At 47.3% G+C, this 19,585-nt stretch overlaps 1 protein-coding gene across 1 annotated transcript; it reads right to left on the bottom strand.

The window, feature by feature from the left end:
- Positions 1-949: 949 nt before the first annotated feature.
- LOC142020754 (protein phosphatase 1 regulatory subunit 3E-like) lies at positions 950-5,740 on the bottom strand. Its single transcript, XM_075008905.1, has one exon. It carries the CDS (start codon positions 2,004-2,006, stop codon positions 1,071-1,073), a length of 936 nt encoding a protein of 311 aa, XP_074865006.1. The 5' UTR covers positions 2,007-5,740; the 3' UTR covers positions 950-1,070.
- Between the last annotated feature and the right edge of the window lie 13,845 nt (positions 5,741-19,585).

The following is a 19,585-nucleotide window of genomic DNA, read 5'->3' as shown; positions in this document are numbered from 1 at the left end:
GGCTTCCTTCAGAAGTACTACTCAAGTGAGCTAGGGACTGGAGCAGGCTCATTATCATATTTGTCCTCTAAATCCCAGGAATTTTAAGGGGAGCTGGCCTTGGCTCCAAATCACTGGAGCCAGCTTGCTTGCACTCTAGGTCCCCAGTGCTGACTAGCAGCTAGAGGCCATATAAACACTGCACTTGCTACAGATTATTCTGCAATTGTCCAATGCATATTTTACAGCAACTTCTACTATAACAACAAAAATGTAGCAAGCTTGAAGTGTAAGATATAGTAGAACACACAAGTTACAGTACAGGACTTTCATACTTCTTAGGCTTTGCTTTCATGTTGCCTTGATTCTTTGCTAGAGATTATTCTGCAATTGACCAATGCATATTTTACAGCAATTTCTACTATAAAAAAAATGTAGCAAGCTTGAGGTGGAAGATACAGTGGAACATACAAGTTACAGTAAATGACTTTCATACTTCTTACACGTTGCTTTCATGTTGTGTTGAATCTTTCAGATATTTGAAATGTTTTCCCCTAAAGTTATTAAAATAGAAAATATAAATAATTTATATTTATTTGTAAACAGAATTCAAAAATATCTTCTAGTTCTATATAAACCATCATTTTAAAACTAAGAAACTGTGACTAAGTGCAGGGCAAACTAGACCTGTGAGAAAAGTGGCAGGATTACAATGGACCGGATAAATGACAAGGCAGAAGTGGATAACTGTAGATAACACTGAAAACTACCTCAGATTTCCCAAGATCGGGTAGAAAAAAGCTCCTTAGGAATAGTTCCAGCACCACCGAGTGCAACTGTAAGTGAAATAAAAAAGAGATTTGGATGGACCTGCCAAACCATACTTCCTGGTCCCTGGCCACAGAGCTCCCGGCGGCTGTGCCAGCGCCATAGCGAACGGGTGCCCGGTGGATTCTCACACGATCCGCCAGGAGGCTCCGGCAGGAAATTCCTCCGCCAGGCGCATGGGCTGTGTGAAAGGCGCTCGGCGGCCCGCCCAGGCTGCCGGCTCAAGTGGCCCAGGAGGGCGGGAGATCGGGTCTCCAGGCCGCTCAAATGAAGTGGATCCAGGCGCCGCCGCCGTCGGGCTCCTGGGGCGGGGAGGTGCGCGAGCGGCCCCGCAGCCGGTAGTTGAGCCCCTCGTTGTTGTCCCAGTACTCGGTGCCCGCCACGCGGTAGCGCACGGCGAACTCCAACATGCCCCCCGCGGCCGCCGCCGGCAGGTGGAAGGAGAAGCGGTCGGTCAGGCCGTCGGCGGGGCCCGGCGACATGTAGGCGGCCGCCACCTCGGCGCAGCTGACCCAGCGGTTGAGCGTGTAGCGCACGGACACGGCCTTCTCGTAGGCCAGGTTGAGGACGCGCACGGCCCCGCGCAGGCCGACGGGCTCGACCCGCACCCACTCCAGCTTCACCTTGTGCTGCCGCACCCGCTCCGCGAAGCCGGGGCTGGCGCCGGGCTGCGGCGGGAAGAGCGGCTCCAGCAGCGGCGCGGGGCCGAACAGCACCGGCTCCAGCTCGCCCAGCGCCGGCGGCTTCCTGGTCTTGAGCAGGTCGGCGGCGCGGGCCGGCAGCGGCACCTGGGGCAGGTCGGCCTCGCAAAAGTGGCGCACGGAGATGAGCTCCAGGCCCAGCGAGTCGGCGAAGCGCACCGTCTTCCTGCGGGACGGGCTCTGCTGCAGGGCGGGCTGCAGGCCGCGCTCGCCGGGCGTGGGCAGCGACTTGGCTCGCCGGCGCAGCGTGGGGCTGGGGGGGACGGGAGGCACCGAGGGCTCCCGGCCGCGGGAGGGCTGGGGCTTGTCCCCGGCGGCGGCCGCTTCTCGGACCACGGGCGGGGGAGACGCCTCCCCGTGGGGCTCCGGGCTGCAGTCGCCCTTGCAGTGCTCGGCCAGGCTGCCATAGAGGCAGGCGCTGCAGCTGAAGTTCCGAGGCAGGTAGAGTCGAGGAGGAGGGGTGGGCACTGAGGTGTGAAGCGACGTCGCCTTATCCATGGGAGGCGGGGGGTGGGGGGACACTGGGATCTGCGGGAAGTCCGCCGCTAGCGCTGCGCCGGAGCCTAATGCATCGTGCTGGGTGGCGCTGCCGGGCAGCCTAGGGCATGATGCGGCGCAGGGTCGCGTCGGGTCTCTGGGGTCCGAGTCTAGTAGATGGTGCTGAGCGGCAGCCCGGCTGCTGCTGGGACGATGGCAGCCTCCTGCCTGGTGACAGCCGAGTCCCTCGGAGCTCTAGGCTCCGCCGCTGCGTCCGCGCCGGAGCCTGGTGTACGATGCTGCCGGGGTTTGCTGCCAAAAGGCTGCCTGCGCCCGCGATCTAGCGGTAGTACTGCGGTATCCGTTAAGATTTGGGGAGAGACTGTGACGCGCTCCGGCTCCCTAGTGGCTGCTGACGCACTGGAGTCATGCAGCAAAACACGTATCTCCGTGCCTCTGTCATCCTTCTCCTCCTCACTACTCTGCTCTCCGCCCCGTCAGTCCTCCCCTCCCTCCCGCGCTGCGCTCTCCGCGTACTCCACCGTCTCCCTTGTCCTCCCCCCTTTATCATCCGCCCCCTCTTCTCCAGCTATCTCGCCTCCTCTTTCCTGGGTTTCAAGGTTTTTCCATCCATCCGTTTGCACCTGCTTCTATTCTTGGTCTTTCCTCAAGGATCTGATCCCAAAAGGGAGGTGGTAGGGTTTCCCCCATGGCAGCATTACAATGCACTGCTTTGTGCACCGCTCTTCCTATAGCATCTGTAGCAGAAATAGCAGCGCCAAGAAAGATGCAAAGCCCAGTTTTGAAGGGCAAAAATAATTGATAAGAAATAGCTGGCTTGCCAGTTGAATCTCACAGTGTACATTTTAAAGGAGGAAGCCCTGCTAAGCTGCTATAATGTATTCACAGTAGGTTTGCTGAATAAGGTACACCTGCTACAATCCAGGTAGAGATGTGGGTTTGTGCAAAATCTAATTCCCAGTCTAAACAAGGACTGACTAAAAGTCGGAACAATTTTATCCTTTATTAAATTAGTTTAGATTAGGCAACAGTATCCAAATAAATTACACTCTCATGAAGACAGGTGGGCAGCTCTTTCTCAGAAGAGGTTCAGGGATCTAACAAAGATGTTTTGTTCCAGATGCTCTCTAAACTGCATTTTGCAGTACTGATTTTAACTAGTAAACTATTAAAAACAACAGCCAGGCAGCAGAATAAACACACACTACAAAATATCCTTGACACACAACTCTTCAATTGCATTTTTAAGCAGGGTCATTTTCACCTTCATCATTAATCCCAGCGATCCCTACTGCCAGGAAGTCTAGACTGAGGAGTCTGTGGGTGGTGACGTTAATCATGAGACATGTCAGTACTTTAAAGATTCAGAACCCAAAAAACAAAACTGCCAACAACAACATGCCAGCAACCATCATAGTTTCCCTGTTAACCGAAAGTAACGTCAGCATGTCAAAAGGGAGTCCTGTTTAACAAATATGAAGAAATGTCTGGTGGTTATATCCAACTTCTATCTCTCTTATGCTGGGTGGGTCATAATTGGGGAACAAAAAGGAATGCCCAACTTTTTTTTTTTTTTTAATTTGCTTCACAGTGAAATGAAATAGGCTTGTAATCAGAACTCTAGGATAATCATTTTTGGCATCATTCATGTGAAAGTAAAACAGCAACCATTATATTTGAATTCTATTTGCATATACACTAGTCCAGTATATTGACATTGTCTCCATTTCTTGTCCTTTGCCCCTTCTTATCAGTGCAATGAATGTGTCAGGAAACCAGCACAAACCTCTTGTCTTTTCGTTTGCTTTGTTTGTTTGCCTGAAGAAGTAATGGAAGATGCACTGGATCACCTGATGAATACCTGCTCTGTTCATTGCCTCTGAAGCACCTGACTGTCAGAAGACGCAATACTGGGCTAAGTGGAAATTTGATCTGACCCAATATGGCATTTCTTATATCTTTATGTGTCTTGATTTGTGTGCTTGAATTTTGTGAGTAAAGATTATAGGAGCCCATGCAGTGAGTAACAGACATTTTAATTCCATAGAGCACAGATAGACACACAATATTCTAACCACTTATTTTAAACTTATTCCTAACAATAGGAAGGTTCATTTCATGCCTGTAGTTCTATAATTAAAATGATTGCTGTCATGTTTTTGTTCATTAATTACTTTAACTTCACAACCACTAAATTATACAATTTATTATAAGATTAATAACTGTTCAATAAACTACCCCTGTGTATTCATATCACCTACAGGAGCCTCAGATTTGTAAACAAAACAGGCTTAGATCTGTTCAATGTTTGTATGGGAAACCTTCAAGGAAAACTTAGATGCTAAGTGATGAGATGATTCTTTAGGTGGCCTTCTTCTGTTTGTAGCAATGTCCCAGCATGATGCCAGAGATCAGTCTAAGTCTGAAGGTGCTGTTCATGCAATATTGTCACATTCTTGCATGCAGTTCAGACAAATGAAATGTGTCACTGGTTGTCCTGTGACTGAATACATTAAAACACTCTAAAGCTGTAGCTGTCTAGGTGCTCCCAGCCAGCATACAAGCATGCCCTGTGTTAAGCAGTCCTGGTTCAGCAATTGTGTCTCTGGCAGCCTTCTTGTTACATCATATTTATGCTCTGTTCTCTACCAAAGTTGGTTACGACCAGCAATGTGACTTCAAAACAACCCCACCCTGAATTTCCCCAAATTATCCTGAAATGTTCAACATTCAGAGGAATTGCTCATTAAAGAGACAAAAGGACTGTTTATTACTTTAGCTGTTAACAATCGCTTCAGTTCAAGCACAGCACTGGACTGTTGTAGATTAAAAATAAAAAGTTATTAACAAAAAGAACGAGGTTTTAAGTGAGTTGATGAACAAGGGATAGACACAATGGTTACAAGTAAATAAAAATAAAACTCACTGTCTATGGCTAAGACTTAATAAGCTAAAGCCTTGATTTAAGATGCATTTCTTATAATTCTTTCTTTTTTTCAGCCATTGCTGACTTTCTTTCAGGCATTGTCTATACTATCAGGATAACTCAACATAACTTATCTTAGGTTGACTCACTGCAGTGTCTACTCCACATTGCATTGACAGGTGACACTCTTCCATCAACTTACCATAGATGCCTCTCATTCTGGTGGAGCACTGGAGTTAACTGGAGAGCACTCTAAAGTTGATTTAGAGGATCTTAACTACACCCACTAAGCTGACCTTCCACTGCAACCATCACAGCAGCATTGATCCTGGTGAGTGCACATATGGCTTCAGTCAGGATCTTCCACAGAAATTAAAGATGCTAGTTTTCCTTTTGTTCTAAGGTGAAAGATCTTGTCTAAGCCTGTTTTTCACCTACCTTCAGTTCCCAGAGGTTTCTTTCCCCTTTGCTTAAGAAACCATTTTTAAGATGGACTTGTCTTTTTTCTTGTATCTTCTGAAATGCGCTGTTTTGTCCCAGATGATCTCATGCTGTTTTTCTGTTCCTGGGAACTTCCACTCCCCTTAATGATTCATATGACTTCTGTTATGTTTGGTTATACCAGGCTTCATTTAATTGGAGACAAGTAGGTAGCTGCCTTCCCTCCTGTCTAAAAGAAAATCTTTCTCCTTTTCTTTGGTCGCAGATTTCAAAGCATAATATCAGTGAGTTTTAATTCCTCATATAGTTTTAGTACATACATCTCGCAGTAGTACTTGTCATTGCATTATTACCTTTCATGAAAGACCTATCTGATACACTTTTATAACCCCAGGATATTGCACACAATCAACTGATTCACATATCTTTTGACGTTCTGACTCCCATCAGAAGCTATTTCCCCACTTGCTAGTAGGGATGTAACAAATGTCTAACACCAGTAACTGTGTAACTGACCAAAATTCTACTGGTTACATGGTTAAATGTTTACCCAGGGATCTATAGGTAGGAAGGGTAGAGTGCTAGAGGGCTACCCTCGTGTCAGGGGTCCTGGCTGCTGTCTCCGTGCCTCAGGCTCTGTCACCAGCAGGCATCCTGGCACATGTGGGGCATTGGCTGCTGGCCCCATGTCTCAGATTGTGATGACGGCAGGCATCCCACTGTGTATGGAGTCCCAGCTGCCAGGCCCATGACTGGGGAGCTACTACCAGTAGGCATCTTGGCGTGAGTGGGGTTCTAGTTGCCAGCCCCATGCCTCAGGGACATGGGCCAGCCACTGGGACACCATGCATACTAGGATGCCTGCTGGCAGCAGAGCCCAAGACACAGAACTGACATCTGGGTTGGAGCATAACTGTGGGGCAACCTGAAAGCATCCTGGAGTCTCAGGATGGCAGACAGCATCAGTATCCCAGGCACAGAGCCAGCAGACAGGACCCTAATGGAGTTTAACTGTTAAGAGAAACTGATAAGTATCTTATGAATCGCTTGTTAAGCAAATTGTAAGAAGAGAAACATAACTCTCTACGGCCGTGTCTACACGTGCCCCAAACTTCGAAATGGCCATGCAAATGGCCATTTCGAAATTTACTAATGAAGCGCTGAAATGCATATTCAGCGCTTCATTAGCATGCGGGCGGCAGCGGCGCTTCGAAATTCACGCGCCTTGCCGCCGCGCGGCGCGTCCAGACGGGGCTCCTTTTCGAAAGGACGCCACCTTCTTCGAAGTCCCCTTATTCCCATGAGCTCATGGGAATAAGGGGACTTCGAAGTAGGCGGGGCCCTTTCGAAAAGGAGCCCCGTTTGGACGCGCCGCGCGGCGGCAAGGCGCATGAATTTCAAAGCGCCGCTGCCGCCCGCATGCTAATGAAGCGCTGAATATGCATTTCAGCGCTTCATTAGTAAACTTCGAAATGGCCATTTGCATGGCCATTTCGAAGTTTGGGGCACGTGTAGACATAGCCTACATGCCCCATACGTACATCACACAACAGTATTACTGATCAGTGAGTTATTCATTTTCCACTGAGAAATCATCTCTCTAAAGGAGAAAGTAATCAAGGAGGTTGACAAATATATTTACTTAGGTCAGCAGCTGAACTGAGACAACACATTTGAAGGGGAATGCAGCAGAAGGAGAAAGGTGAGTTGGGAAAGTTCCCACAAATGTCTAAAACCAGTAACTGTGTAACTGATCAGTATTCTCCATGATCACATACCAAATGAGATCAGAAGGTACACAGAGGTGGTCAATGCAGTGCAGGCAATGTACAATGTAAAGTGGAAATAGGTGAGTCATGTAGTCTGCAGGTAAGATGCTCTGCATTACGGACTGGATTCCCAGAGACCATAAACAACGGCTGGGCTGACCAAAAATGCACTGGGCTGGTCCTATGACAATACTCTTCTGGCAGAAATTGAAAGAATATGCTCACAACAAAATAGAATGTTGTTGCATCAACTTGAATTAATGGAGGGACAGCCAAGGAGAAGCTGGACAAAGGTGATATTACATGTACCCTTCTGGGTACATGGCATGGTATAGTGATACACATATAGGCTACGTCTACACGTGCAGCCAACATCGAAATAGTCTATTTCGATGAATAACGTCTACACGTCCTCCAGGGCCGGCAACGTCGATGTTCAACTTCGACGTTGCTCAGCCCAACATCGAAATAGGCGCAGCGAGGGAACGTCTACACGTCAAAGTAGCACACATCGAAATAGGGATGCCAGGCACAGCTGCAGACAGGGTCACAGGGCGGACTCAACAGCCAGCCGCTCCCTTAAAGGGCCCCTCCCAGACACAGTTGCACTAAACAACACAAGATACACAGAGCTGACAACTGGTTGCAGACCCTGTGCCTGCAGCATAGATCCCCAGCTGCCGCAGAAGCAGCCAGAAGCCCTGGGCTAAGGGCTGCTGCCCACGGTGACCATAGAGCCCCGCAGGGGCTGGAGAGAGAGCATCTCTCAACCCCCCAGCTGATGGCCGCCATGGAGGACCCAGCAATTTCAACGTTGCGGGACGCGGATCGTCTACACGGTCCCTACTTCGACGTTGAACGTCGAAGTAGGGCGCTATTCCTATCTCCTCATGAGGTTAGCGACTTCGACGTCTCGCCGCCTAACGTCGAAGTTAACTTCAAAATAGCGCCCGACACGTGTAGACGCAAGTTGGTGCTGCTACTTCGAAGTAGCATGCACGTGTAGACGCAGCTATAGTGATACATAGTGGAATAGTGAGTATATTAGGCCTTAGAATGGTTGCCCACACCGAGTAGTGAACCTACAGTAGGCCGTTGTGTTACAGCTGTAAGAGAGCATATTGTTCTTCACATAGCAGGTATACTTAGGACTTTACTGGTGACTTTAAAATCTTCCAATTCATTCCTCCAAAGTAATTAATCCAATCATAGAAATAAGGTCATTAGAAAAATTAGTGCCTCAAAAAAGATAAGAAAAATGTCAACTCAAAACAGCTTTGGGCCAGCCATATCAGAGCAAAGTGAGATGCAAACACTACTCAGGAAATTAGTGGTAAATAAAACATTCTACATTATTTTACTCTTCTCTAGGTAGAACCTGGATGGCCACCTTACTCCCCATTTAATTGGTTAACTGGTTAAACTAAATATTTAATCAGTTAACTAATTAAACAGAGTTTTATATATTTAGTATATATATTTTTTCCTTAACCAAACTTAAACTATATTTAATTTTTTTTTATTTCATAATTATCCTTACATAGGCATTCACTGATTTGTTTCCTACAAGACAAGGTTTAGACTGGCTGAGTCTTAGCGTGCTGGCAAGGAAGGTGGTGATATTTTTAGAAGCAGACATACAGCTTAGTAGAAGCAATGCTTTCACTCCTGCTGTGGCAGAAGGGTAAAACAGTGGTTCACAGTTTGCGGCGTCCTGAGCATGACATCCCTGTCTTCAATAAGCTGGCTTCTGTTTTGGTGGTATCTTGGAAACCAGCCACGGGAAAACCTTAAAGCCACTAGAAAAAGTGTGGTTATTGTGCAAGAAAAACCAAAGGGATCCTTTTCTTCCCTGATAAAAAAAAAATCTTTCTTCCTCTGTTTGAATTTACCTTAACGTGTAATTCCAGCCAGGCTAACCTGGCTGTATTTTTAGCCTACCATAAATTAATCAAAATAGATCTATATCTCTGAAGTCCCTTATCAGCTCCACTCCTGCTTGACACTTCTAAAAGCCAAGATATTAGTGTGATTCAGATAAAACTCATTAAAGCTCCTTTTGAGCTTCTCAGTACCTTTGAACTCGGGCTCCTTAAAAGTAAGGTCATGTTCCTGGTGGCACTGAACTTGGTTTGTGGTTGTGACGCTGAATGATCTTTAGACTGAGTGTTCTGCCTAATATCTAGGTTTCGGAAGATGAGGTAGCACTATGAACTCATCTGATGGCTGGCCTACATGAACATTCAAATAGCTACCTCTCAGTGATGTGAAAAATCCATGACACAGAGACACAGTAAAGCCAATATAAACACTGTCCCAGTGTAGACACGCAACAATAGAATTCTTCCTCCCAGTTAACTACTCAGGGAGGTGGATTACCAACAAGAGTAGGAGAACCTTTCCTGTTGCTGTAGTAAATATTTACACTGGAGTATTACAGCCACTTACAGTATTCTGAGTGAATACATAGCCTGAGATTAGGAATGCTGGTAGTAGGACGACCAAGGTGCTATTCCCTCCCCATTTTACTGGGTGGGGGCGGGGTCTGCTTTAGTTGCTGCCAGTTAACCTTAACTGGTTAACCATTAACATCCCTGATATAAATTAGTAAGAAAGAAAAGGCCCTAATTTGTCTTAAGAATAATAAATTATAAGACTGGAAGGTAGCATGGGATGGATGGTTCAAAAATAATAAAATTGTTTTAAAATAAACAAGCACAAATCTTCCCACTGTCTGCTGGTGAACAAAGCATGGGATAGGAAATAAAGTAAAGGAAAGCCTTAGGAGAAAGGAAAATAACAAAAGATAAACTGCTTCCGATCAGGTTTTAGCAAATTAGTTGAAGGGTATAAAGAGAGCTAGCATCTCTAGTCTTCCAGATGAGAAACTCCAGCTTTCAAACTTGCTATGCCCTTTCTTTCCTAAGTGACGGATTGGTAAACTGGCCATTTTGCTCTCCTTATATCACTCAACCTCTACAGTCTCTGCCTGGACAGCCAGAAAGCACTGTCTGGGATGCAGTTTCTGTTCCCCAGCATGACCGCTAAACTGTCCTCCCCTATGCTTGTTAGCTTGATGGCTTTACCACTTAACTCTGCTTGTAACCAACTTGGACAGACGAGTTAACACACATCCTTTGTCTAGGGTAGAGTGGATGTTATGCTTTGCATCTCAAACAAATTTTAAGAACATGTTTCCAGCATACATCTGTACTCTGGTACATCACACAATGATTTTCAGTACCAGCATGTAACAGATGTATATATGAAACTGTACTAGATAATCTTTGAGGTATACATTATGACAACAATGTGTTGGGGATATGAATGGGTCAACTCTGATCTGAGTATGTAAAAGTAAAAACCAGGCCACAGGGTCTAAGTTCCAGAGCTCTTCAGAGAGTACTCTTACAACAGTAGTAAAAGTAGAGACAGATACAAAATAAATAATAAAAAAGATCCAGCTCTGACCACAATGTAAGGAAGGCCCCATAGAATAGGATTCATGATGTTGTAAAGAATGGACAAGATTTAAAAAAACCACACATGCGTGCGCATGTGCACGCGCGCACACAGAGAGAGAGAGAGAGAGAGAGAGGTAGGGTGACCATCCCTCCTGCCATTTGGGATGCCAAAATGGTGTCCTGACTTATTTTATAAAAGGGACTAATTGTCCCATATTTGCTGCGCAGGCGAAGCTGCTGGTCTGAGACACAGTACGTGCTCTCCCTGCAACAGAGGGAGCCAGCAGTTTAGCCTACTTTCCCCTTCCCAGAGGCTCGAGGGGTGGGGGGAACACCATGATTGCCCTGTCCCTGCTGCTTCCCCAAGGCTTGGGTGGGGGGAGCACCACAGCTGCCTCATATCCGCCGCTTTCCCCAAGGCTCACGGAGGGCAGGGGGGAGCATTGTGGTTGCCCTGTCCCTGCTGCTTCTCCAAAGCTTGGAGGAGCGGGAGTGCCAGCCCTCGCTCCCCGCATCCTGCATGTGGCCTTGGGAGATATGTTCACCCTATACAAAGCATACTTCCTGCAGGGTGCTCCTTTACTGATGAGAATACAGAGTGGAAAGGTTCGAGAGTGGTTTTAGTCTTGTGTGACACTGTCACTTTAAGAGGAGGCTTGGCTTATGCTCCAACCCACAACTGAAGTCCTCAAGGACGTTAAAGTTTATAACTTTAGCTGTCTCACTCTAAGAAGCACCAGAACAAGAATCCTGCACAAATTGTGGACACAATTCGTAAATCCTAAGCTCAATTCTTCTGGATGGCAAGTGCCATTTTAAAGTCAGTTATTACTATTATGTCCAGCAACAATTTGATCAACAATAGGTAATTAGCTTTAATATAACCACAGTATTAACACAAAAATCTACACTAAAAGAACTTTATTAAGGTAGCAAAGTCAAGTTGTCATAAGTTTTGAACTACCAAAATTAAGGTTGTAGAGAGAGAACATTGAGAGCACAGGAGAGACGGTCTCCCTAATTTCAGTTTTGCAGCCAGATATACATGCTGCGCAGCCCACAGAAGTCCACAATTGCAGCAATACGTTCAGTGCAAACAGAGTCTTCAGGAAATATAACTACTAAAATCTAAGATGCCTCTACTAAGCATGTGCTAATTGTGATCTTCCAAAACCCTATAACCGGGGCAAATGTGGGAAGAGCAGCAAAGGGCCAACAAAAAGAATGTCCCTGACGCAAAAGACAGCTCTCTGCTAAATTTCAAGTCCCTACATCAATATACAGAGGTATTGGAGCTTTCCAAAGAAAAGGTCAGTAGAATTCTTGAAAGTGGGCAAAACAAGGTATTTTTCCCTAGTCTTGCTTTCAAAAACAGTTGAACCGGTTTGCTGAAAATTTCAGACTCCAGGCAGACAGCTGACATGCAAAATTTTAATCCAAACAATTCAAAGTTTTACAAGTTTAAAGTAACAAAAAACAGGGTGGTATAATGGGAAGTGTTGAGCAACCTTTATAACAGGAAGTACTACCAGCTCTACATACAGTAAATACTTACACATCAAGGCTCAAATTCTTAGAAGCATGTATGCACTATGACACATACGGGAACTGCATATATAGACTCTGCCATGTACAAACCCTTTAAGGTTTGTAGGCACAAATCCATATATCTGTGCAAACCCTGATTTGTTCACAACTAGGGGAGGTTTGAGCAGTCGGATTAAAGTGTAACAATGCATGGCTGACAAGTGATCTGTGTCACTGTCAAGTGTTGAATAAACACATTTTATAGTGATGTATTTAGAACATAAACCAGGAAACTTTTCTAAAGAATGATCCCATCAACAGACTAATTATTGAATCTTTAGTTTTATCTTTGTCCCCTTAGAGGAAAAATTCACAGGGATTTGTACAGTATGTTTTAGAATGCTTTTAAAAAGCCATTGGAAAAAAAGTTTTCAATGGTACAGACCAAAATACTAAAATGACTGTTAAAGATATGAAAAAGAGGACAAGTCTTATATTGGGCGGCGTCTGTTGGTGAGAGACAAGCTTTAGACAGAGATCTTCTACAGGTCTGGAAGTGATGATCTGGTTGTATTCCTCCATTATGTTCTTGAGTGTCCTTGATTCCAGACACTGCAGGAGGCATCAGATGTCAGCATTAGAGCATGGGGGATGGCTGCAAGATGACATCATAGTGGGTGAGAGAAGGATGCATTAAGAGGAACATGTTGGGACATAATTAAAGGGGTCACTGCTGCACGGGGAGTGCCCATTTTCAATATGCAGAATAAATTTAATTTTTGGAATTAGAATTGTAAAAAGATGAACTGGTTTAATGTACAAAGTAGATACAGCTATGAGACATCATATGTCTGCTAAGAAATAAAGTGTATTATGATTATATTAGTTTTTGAGTCATAGTTCTGATTTTCAGTATGTGAAACCAGGACATGAGACTGTGCTCTCATTTACATCTGTGCAATCCAAGTAATGTCAATGGAGTTATGTGGGTATAAAAGATTAAAATTTGGTCAAAGATTTTTATAAGCAGAATTCATCAGGGCCCTTTATAAGGGCCTAATATTGACATTTATATTAATAAATTGTTGGTTTAGCAATTATATATTGGTACTGTGTGTTAAAAAATCTCACCAAATTATTCAATCCTAAAGGTGTGCTTAGATTCTTCATTATTTTAGAGAAGCACTAGATCACTGCTAAATAGTACAGTTGCCTTAAATCTTACCAGATTATGCAGCCCTATCTATGTGAATCATAGTGCTCTAGTGAAAATACATGACCCTAAATGTACACTAGTGCAGTGATCCGCAACTAGTGGTGCTACAAAGTGGCACTTAGGTGCCTCTGAGCCATGTGCTGGGAGTGCTGTCCAACCACTCTGTGCGTGTGCTCTATCACTTGGTGGGAGAAGTGTGTGGCAGCAGCATTGGAGGTTCTAGGGCAGTGGCGGCTCTGGTGAATTGCCGGCATTTAGTTAGAGCAGGGGGAAAGGGGCCTAGGGGGTGCCTGGCTGTGGTGGAGCAGTGGGGGACTGGGTGACAGCAGGCAGCTGGGGATTCGTGGCTCTGGAGGCGGGAGGGGGATTGGATTAGAGATGTGGGGCTGGGGGGTTGCTTTCTCTGCAGGAAAGGAAAGGTATTAGGGCCACGAGGAAGGCCTAGGGGTGCCTGGCTCTGGGGGATGGGAGGAGATTGGATTATATATGTTGGGTGTGCCATGTAACAAGTGCTGAAGTGTGCCACAAGGTGATAAAGGTTGCTGAGGAACAATCTAGTGATTAGAATGGATGGAGGGGCTGGAAGCCAAGGCTCCTGGGCTCTATCCCAGCCCTGGGAGGAGGGTTGGAGTCTAGTCTAGTGGTTAGAGTGGGGGTGGGATCCAGGACCCCTGGGATCAAAGCCAGCACCAGGAGAGGAGTGGTGTGTAGTGGTTAGAGGGGAGGGATGCTGGGTTCTATCCCCTGCAGGAGGGGGACTTGTAGCCAAGAATCCTGGGTTCTATTTCAGCCCCACCCCCACTTCACTGGGACTAGTGCAGTGCTCTCCAACCAGTGCAGCATGGCACACTGGTGTGCTGTGAATTGGCACTTAACATGCCTGAGAGTTGTGTGCCAGGATTGCCATTTGCCACTCTGTGCATGTGCCCCACTGCTTACTGGGAGAAATGCATTGCAGCAGCAGCTCTGTGGCAGTGGCAGTGGTAGCTCTGAGGAGTTGTAGGCACCAAGTTAGAGTGGGGAGGGTGGGGGTTCCTGGCACTGGGAGAGAGGTGGGGGACTGGATTATAGTGGGGAACTGGGGGTGCCTGGTTTTGCAGGAGGGAAGGTATTGATTTAGAGTGGGGGGATTGGTGTGCCTGGTTCTTAGGGAGGGGATTGGGATTGAAATTGAAATTATAGTGAGTGCTGAAGTGTGCCACAAGGTGATAAATGTTGCTGAGCACTAGACTAGTGAATTTTTCTTCCTCGAGGTCTATTGTCCTCTAAAGCAGTGTTTCGTAAACTTTTTGAGACCATGGAACACCACATAATACCTTAATGTGGCACACCTATGAAACTTTTCTCCAAAGAAATTGTGGTCAGACCAAAAATAACAAACATACAGACAAACAGCAACATATGTAGCAAAAAAAGGAATTTAATCACCTATCATGGCAATGAAGAAGTAACATTGTATCTGGTTTTGATAAAAGAAAATATATACCATCAGTGTATGATATCAAAAAGATCATCAGGTGCTTGTGGCACACTTGTGAATTGTTCACAGAACACCCGGCCCTTAGCTAAAGGAAGATGAGAAAACAGTAAGGCCACATCTACACTAGCAAGTCCTTTTGGAAAAGCAGGCACTCCTCCAAAAGAAAAAGTGGAGCATCCACACACAAAATGCACTGTTTCAAATTTCTTTTGAAAGAATGTGGCACTTCATCCGGAGGCCCTGTTCCGCTACTGGACCAGGAAGAGCACATTCTTCCAAAAGAATTTTTTGGAAAAAAGTGTGTGTAGACACTCCGTGTCCCCTTCTTTCAAAAGAGCAGTTCTCCATGGTGCCAGCCTGCTGGAGTGCTGAGACGCCTCTGCCAGCACCAGTGGAGCTCTAGGGTATCTGCCTCCCACTTGCTCTTAGCGCTGCTAGGACCCAGAAACCCCATTACAGGAAGCTCAGAGCGTGGAATCAGCAAGCACGTGGACTGCTGCACCACATGCTCTGCAGCCACCACGGCCAGCAGCCAATCACCTTGGGAGATGCAGGGCACCCTCAGGGAGCAGCTGAGGGCTCCCAGGAGCCCGCCCAGGGCATGAAGCAGAGGGTTCCTTCCTGGACTGAGCCAGAGCTCCAGGATCTCCTGGGGCTCTGGCATAAGGAGGTCCTCCAGGACTTAATGGGCCACCGCCGGAATGTCTCCGTGTTCGCTTGACTGGCCACTGGCTTGGCCACCCAAGGCCACCCTGCCTGAACCGCTGGTCAGGTCCATTGTAAAGTTAAAGAACTCTGCCACGGATACATGTGTGCCTGGGACAATGCCAGGCAGTCGTGGCAGGACCCAGCCACCTTCCCATATAACAGGGAGCTGTACAGGCTTCTTGCTGGCAAGGACAGTTCCCCACCACGCAGCACCTTGGACACTGCAGCCCTGGAACCTCCTGCTACACCGGACAGGGAGCCAGTCCCAGTCCAGGACCATCCCGGACCTGGCAGCCAGACCAGCGCACTGGACCCAGAGCTTGAGATGCCCTCAGCCTCTTCCAGCCACGCTACCTTGAGCCGGGCATCTCCCCACCTCTTTGAGAGACCCTCCAGTAAATGCATGGCACGTTACATATCCCAGTGTGGCGGGAGGGGGCATGTCCCATTGGCCCAATCCCAGATGTCCCACCCAGGAGTGTGTCCCTGGAATGCAGGCACACTCATAGGTGATGCCCAGCACCCACTCCCATGGACAGCGCCATGAGCTGCAGACATACTGGGGAGGCCAGCCTGTGCCCAGCTCACCCACCACTCAGGTGGGGATTCCCCTTTACCTGGACAACCCCCACTTTGCCCCAAGCCCATTCCCCAGCCATGGCCAGCAACATCCCCAAGGCATCTTGGAGGCCATGCACACCACAGACCACCGTGCAAGAAACACATGCCACCACTGTGGGGACATGCCTGTCCCTTGGGTCACAGGTCAGGGCAGCTGCCAATGGGGGGCATATGACACAGCAACCAGGGCGAGGATGGGGGACTAACTCCCCCTCCCTCCTTCTTCCCCACATCCATCACTTACAGCTGCAGCATCCGAGAGCTGGGGGAGCCCCAGCACACCTCCAGGGCTGGCTAGCCCCATCCAGGCCAGGGGACTGAGGAGCCTGAGAGTGAGGGCCGAGAGTGCTGGACCAGCCCCACCACTGGGGTCCCAGCAGGCCTGCAGCCAGAGGACCCAATGCCGAGGCTAGGAGGATGAGGCTGCCACATACAGAGCCACCTTCCACCACCAGAACACCCTGGTGGAGTGGCAGCTAATGCTCAATGAGGCCAAAATGGCCTGGCAGCAGGACACATGGGCGGAGGTGGTGGGCATACTCTGAACTGTGTGTGGGGCCCTCATGGAGATGCCAGCCCACCCTCATACTCCCCAGCTGCCCCTGCCCCTGCCCACCCAGAAGCCCAAGGACCTCACCACCCACCTGCTGGCAGACCTCTCACCCGCCACCCTCTGGGGCCTTGCAGCCTGGCTCATGGCCAGGGCGGGCCCCACCGACGCAGCCCCATCACCTCCCTATGCTCCCAGGGCCTTCCCACACCACAAGGGGAACCCTGCATCCGGGATGGGAGGGGCTCCCGTGGCTGCTGGGGCTCACAGCTCTCCTCCCTGAAATAGTGCCCCCTGTCCCTGCGCCCCCCAGGTTGTGATGCCTTCCCTTCTAAGATCCCCACTGTATATAGTTACCTTCTTCATCTATGTAAATAGATAAATACGCAGTTTTTATTTTTCTACACTTTCAATGTTCAGTAAAGTTAGTTGCTTGCAACACCCCTATGTCCCCCCCTTATTGGTGCAAATGATGAGAGATGGTTGGGTTGGAAGGGTTTGTGGGGGGTACCCGGCTGGGGCTCACTGGGGCCCATGGGTGAAAGCCTCACGGAGGGCTTTCCAAATGTGGAGCTCATTGTAGGGGCTGCCCAAATCGGGGCCAGCCTCAGCCATCAACCCTTGGGGGAAGATCTCCTCCCTGGCCTAAGTGAGGTTGTGGAGATCACAGCAGAACCCCCACTACCTAGGGGATATGCTCCACCCCAACACTGAGGCACATGAGGAGGCACCTAAATCTTGCCTTCAAGCGTCCGAAGGTGCACTCAACAGGGTAGCATGCCCATGTGAGCCAGCTGTTGAAGACCTTCAGGATGGGGTGAGGTGGCAACGTCCCTGATGGTGAGCTCCTGCTGGGGGATGTAAGTCCTGGTGTTGGGACAAACTTAACATGTTATTAAATGGCTTTTGTTAAATCTCCCATGTAGATTCAGGTGGAAAGGGGACTCCATCTTGATTCCCACTTTCAACATGGAGTCCATACTAGGTTCCATTTTGAAAGATGGCTACCTGGGCTAAGTCATCTTCTTCCCTCAGAAAAGGGCAGGAAACTAAAAGTGGGAAAAGGTTGGGTCTCCTGGTCAGAAGCTGCCCGCAGACAAGAGCCTATAACAAGGGGTGGAGCAATCACCTCAGGGCTCTCGCTCTCGAGTGTCTCCTGTCAGCACTAGCGATAACATCTAACTTTGTGCACCTTTCTGCAGAAGATCTAGGGGAGGCCCCGGGCAACTAGGACAACACTACTATACTGTGAGGCTTCGTAGGCCAGCCACAACCTGATGGCTAGGGCAAGCAGTTATACTGTGTCAGGTCTTGTAGGCCAGTGTAATCCTTATTTGATTTTGTTAAACAGTGGTGAGGGAATAGTCAGTCATACACACACACGCTTGCCATTTTCTCCTAGGCATTTCCCCGTACAGAAAAGAAAAGAACAAAGGAAAGAAGAAAGAGGCAGATGCTGTTTCCATCCAGTCCCAAATGCCATGCTGTCCCTGACTGCCATCCCTCTTCCTCTCCTCTGCAGCTACCAGACTTACCTGATCTTCCATCAGACTTCAGGGCTGCGGTAAAGAGTGGGGAGGAAGAGAGGGAAAATATTCACCTGTATATAGTTGTACGCAGCATGACAACATAATCTTATTAATTAGTTCTTTATTTTGTTTGTAGTTAGATTTTTTACTGTTTGTTCACCTTTTTAATTGGTGTCGTGGTTAATACATGGTAACTAGATTCAAGAAAGGCGTCAGACTGGTATTCGGGCAGGGCTTGTTCTAGCCTCCACACTGTTTATGGAACAGAAGGGCTTTCTGGCCATGCAATCCCATCTGCAGCATTTCCTGGCCTGCTCTTTCGAAAGAGCATCTGTGGCTGTGTGAAAACACTCTTTCAAAAGAGTGGATAGTTTTCAGGCCACTTTTTATGCATATAAGTGATCTTCTGGAAGATCATCTTCTGAAAGAGATCATCTGGAAGACCACTGTAGTGTAGACACAGCCTAACAGGAAATGACAGAGGTGTTTATCACTTCTTGTTTCAGTTTCCACAAAGAAGGTTGGTGGTGACTGGATGCCTACAACAGTGAATGCTGTTGAAAAGAGGTAGGTTTGGAAGTTAAAACAGGAAAAGAACAAGTTAAAAATTCCTGAGAAAAGTTAGGTGTTTTCAACTTATCAGGCCTGAAGAAATGCATCCTTAGACTACTCAAGCAACTGATTAAGGAGGTATCTGGGAGATTAGATATATTTTTTAAAAGTCCTAAAAGATGGGAGAGATTCCAGAACACTGGAGGAGGACAAATATAGTGCCCAACTCTAAAAAGGAAAATAAGGACAACCCAGGAAACTACAGCCTAGGAATGTTAATGGTTAACTGGTTAGCCTCATCATAAGCCTTTTCCTATTTTAACTTCTGAGCCTAAATGAATGAAACTTTTCCTATAGCCTTCTCATACTTTAACTTCTGAGCTTAAACACACAAGGCTTACCAGTTACAGTTAACCAGGACGGGCTGGAGCAGCACCAGAGGCTACCATGGACAGGAGCTGCTTCAGTGCAGCTGGAGTGTTTCTGCCTGCAGCAAGCCTGGGGCGCTGGGAACTGGGGCTGTTCCCGCTGGGGCCAGACTACTCTAGCTGTGCTGGAGTACCTCTCACCTGTGGCACATCCATACTGTGGACCAGTCATCTTAACTTGTGTGCTAGGAAAGATAACAGAGCAAATAATTAAGGAATCCATCTGCACACGGCTAAAGACAATAAGGTGTATGTAATCATCAGCATAGATTTATAAAGAACAAATCATGTCAAACCAACCTGACAGCTTTCTTTGATGAAATAACAACCGTTTTGTATAAGAGGGAAGCAACAATGTGCTATACCTA

The sequence above is a fragment of the Carettochelys insculpta genome, chromosome 14 (assembly GCF_033958435.1).
Source record: "Carettochelys insculpta isolate YL-2023 chromosome 14, ASM3395843v1, whole genome shotgun sequence".
Classification (NCBI taxonomy): domain Eukaryota; kingdom Metazoa; phylum Chordata; order Testudines; family Carettochelyidae; genus Carettochelys; species Carettochelys insculpta.
Note: the sequence above shows the minus strand (reverse complement) of the source record. Positions and strands in the feature narration are given on the sequence as shown.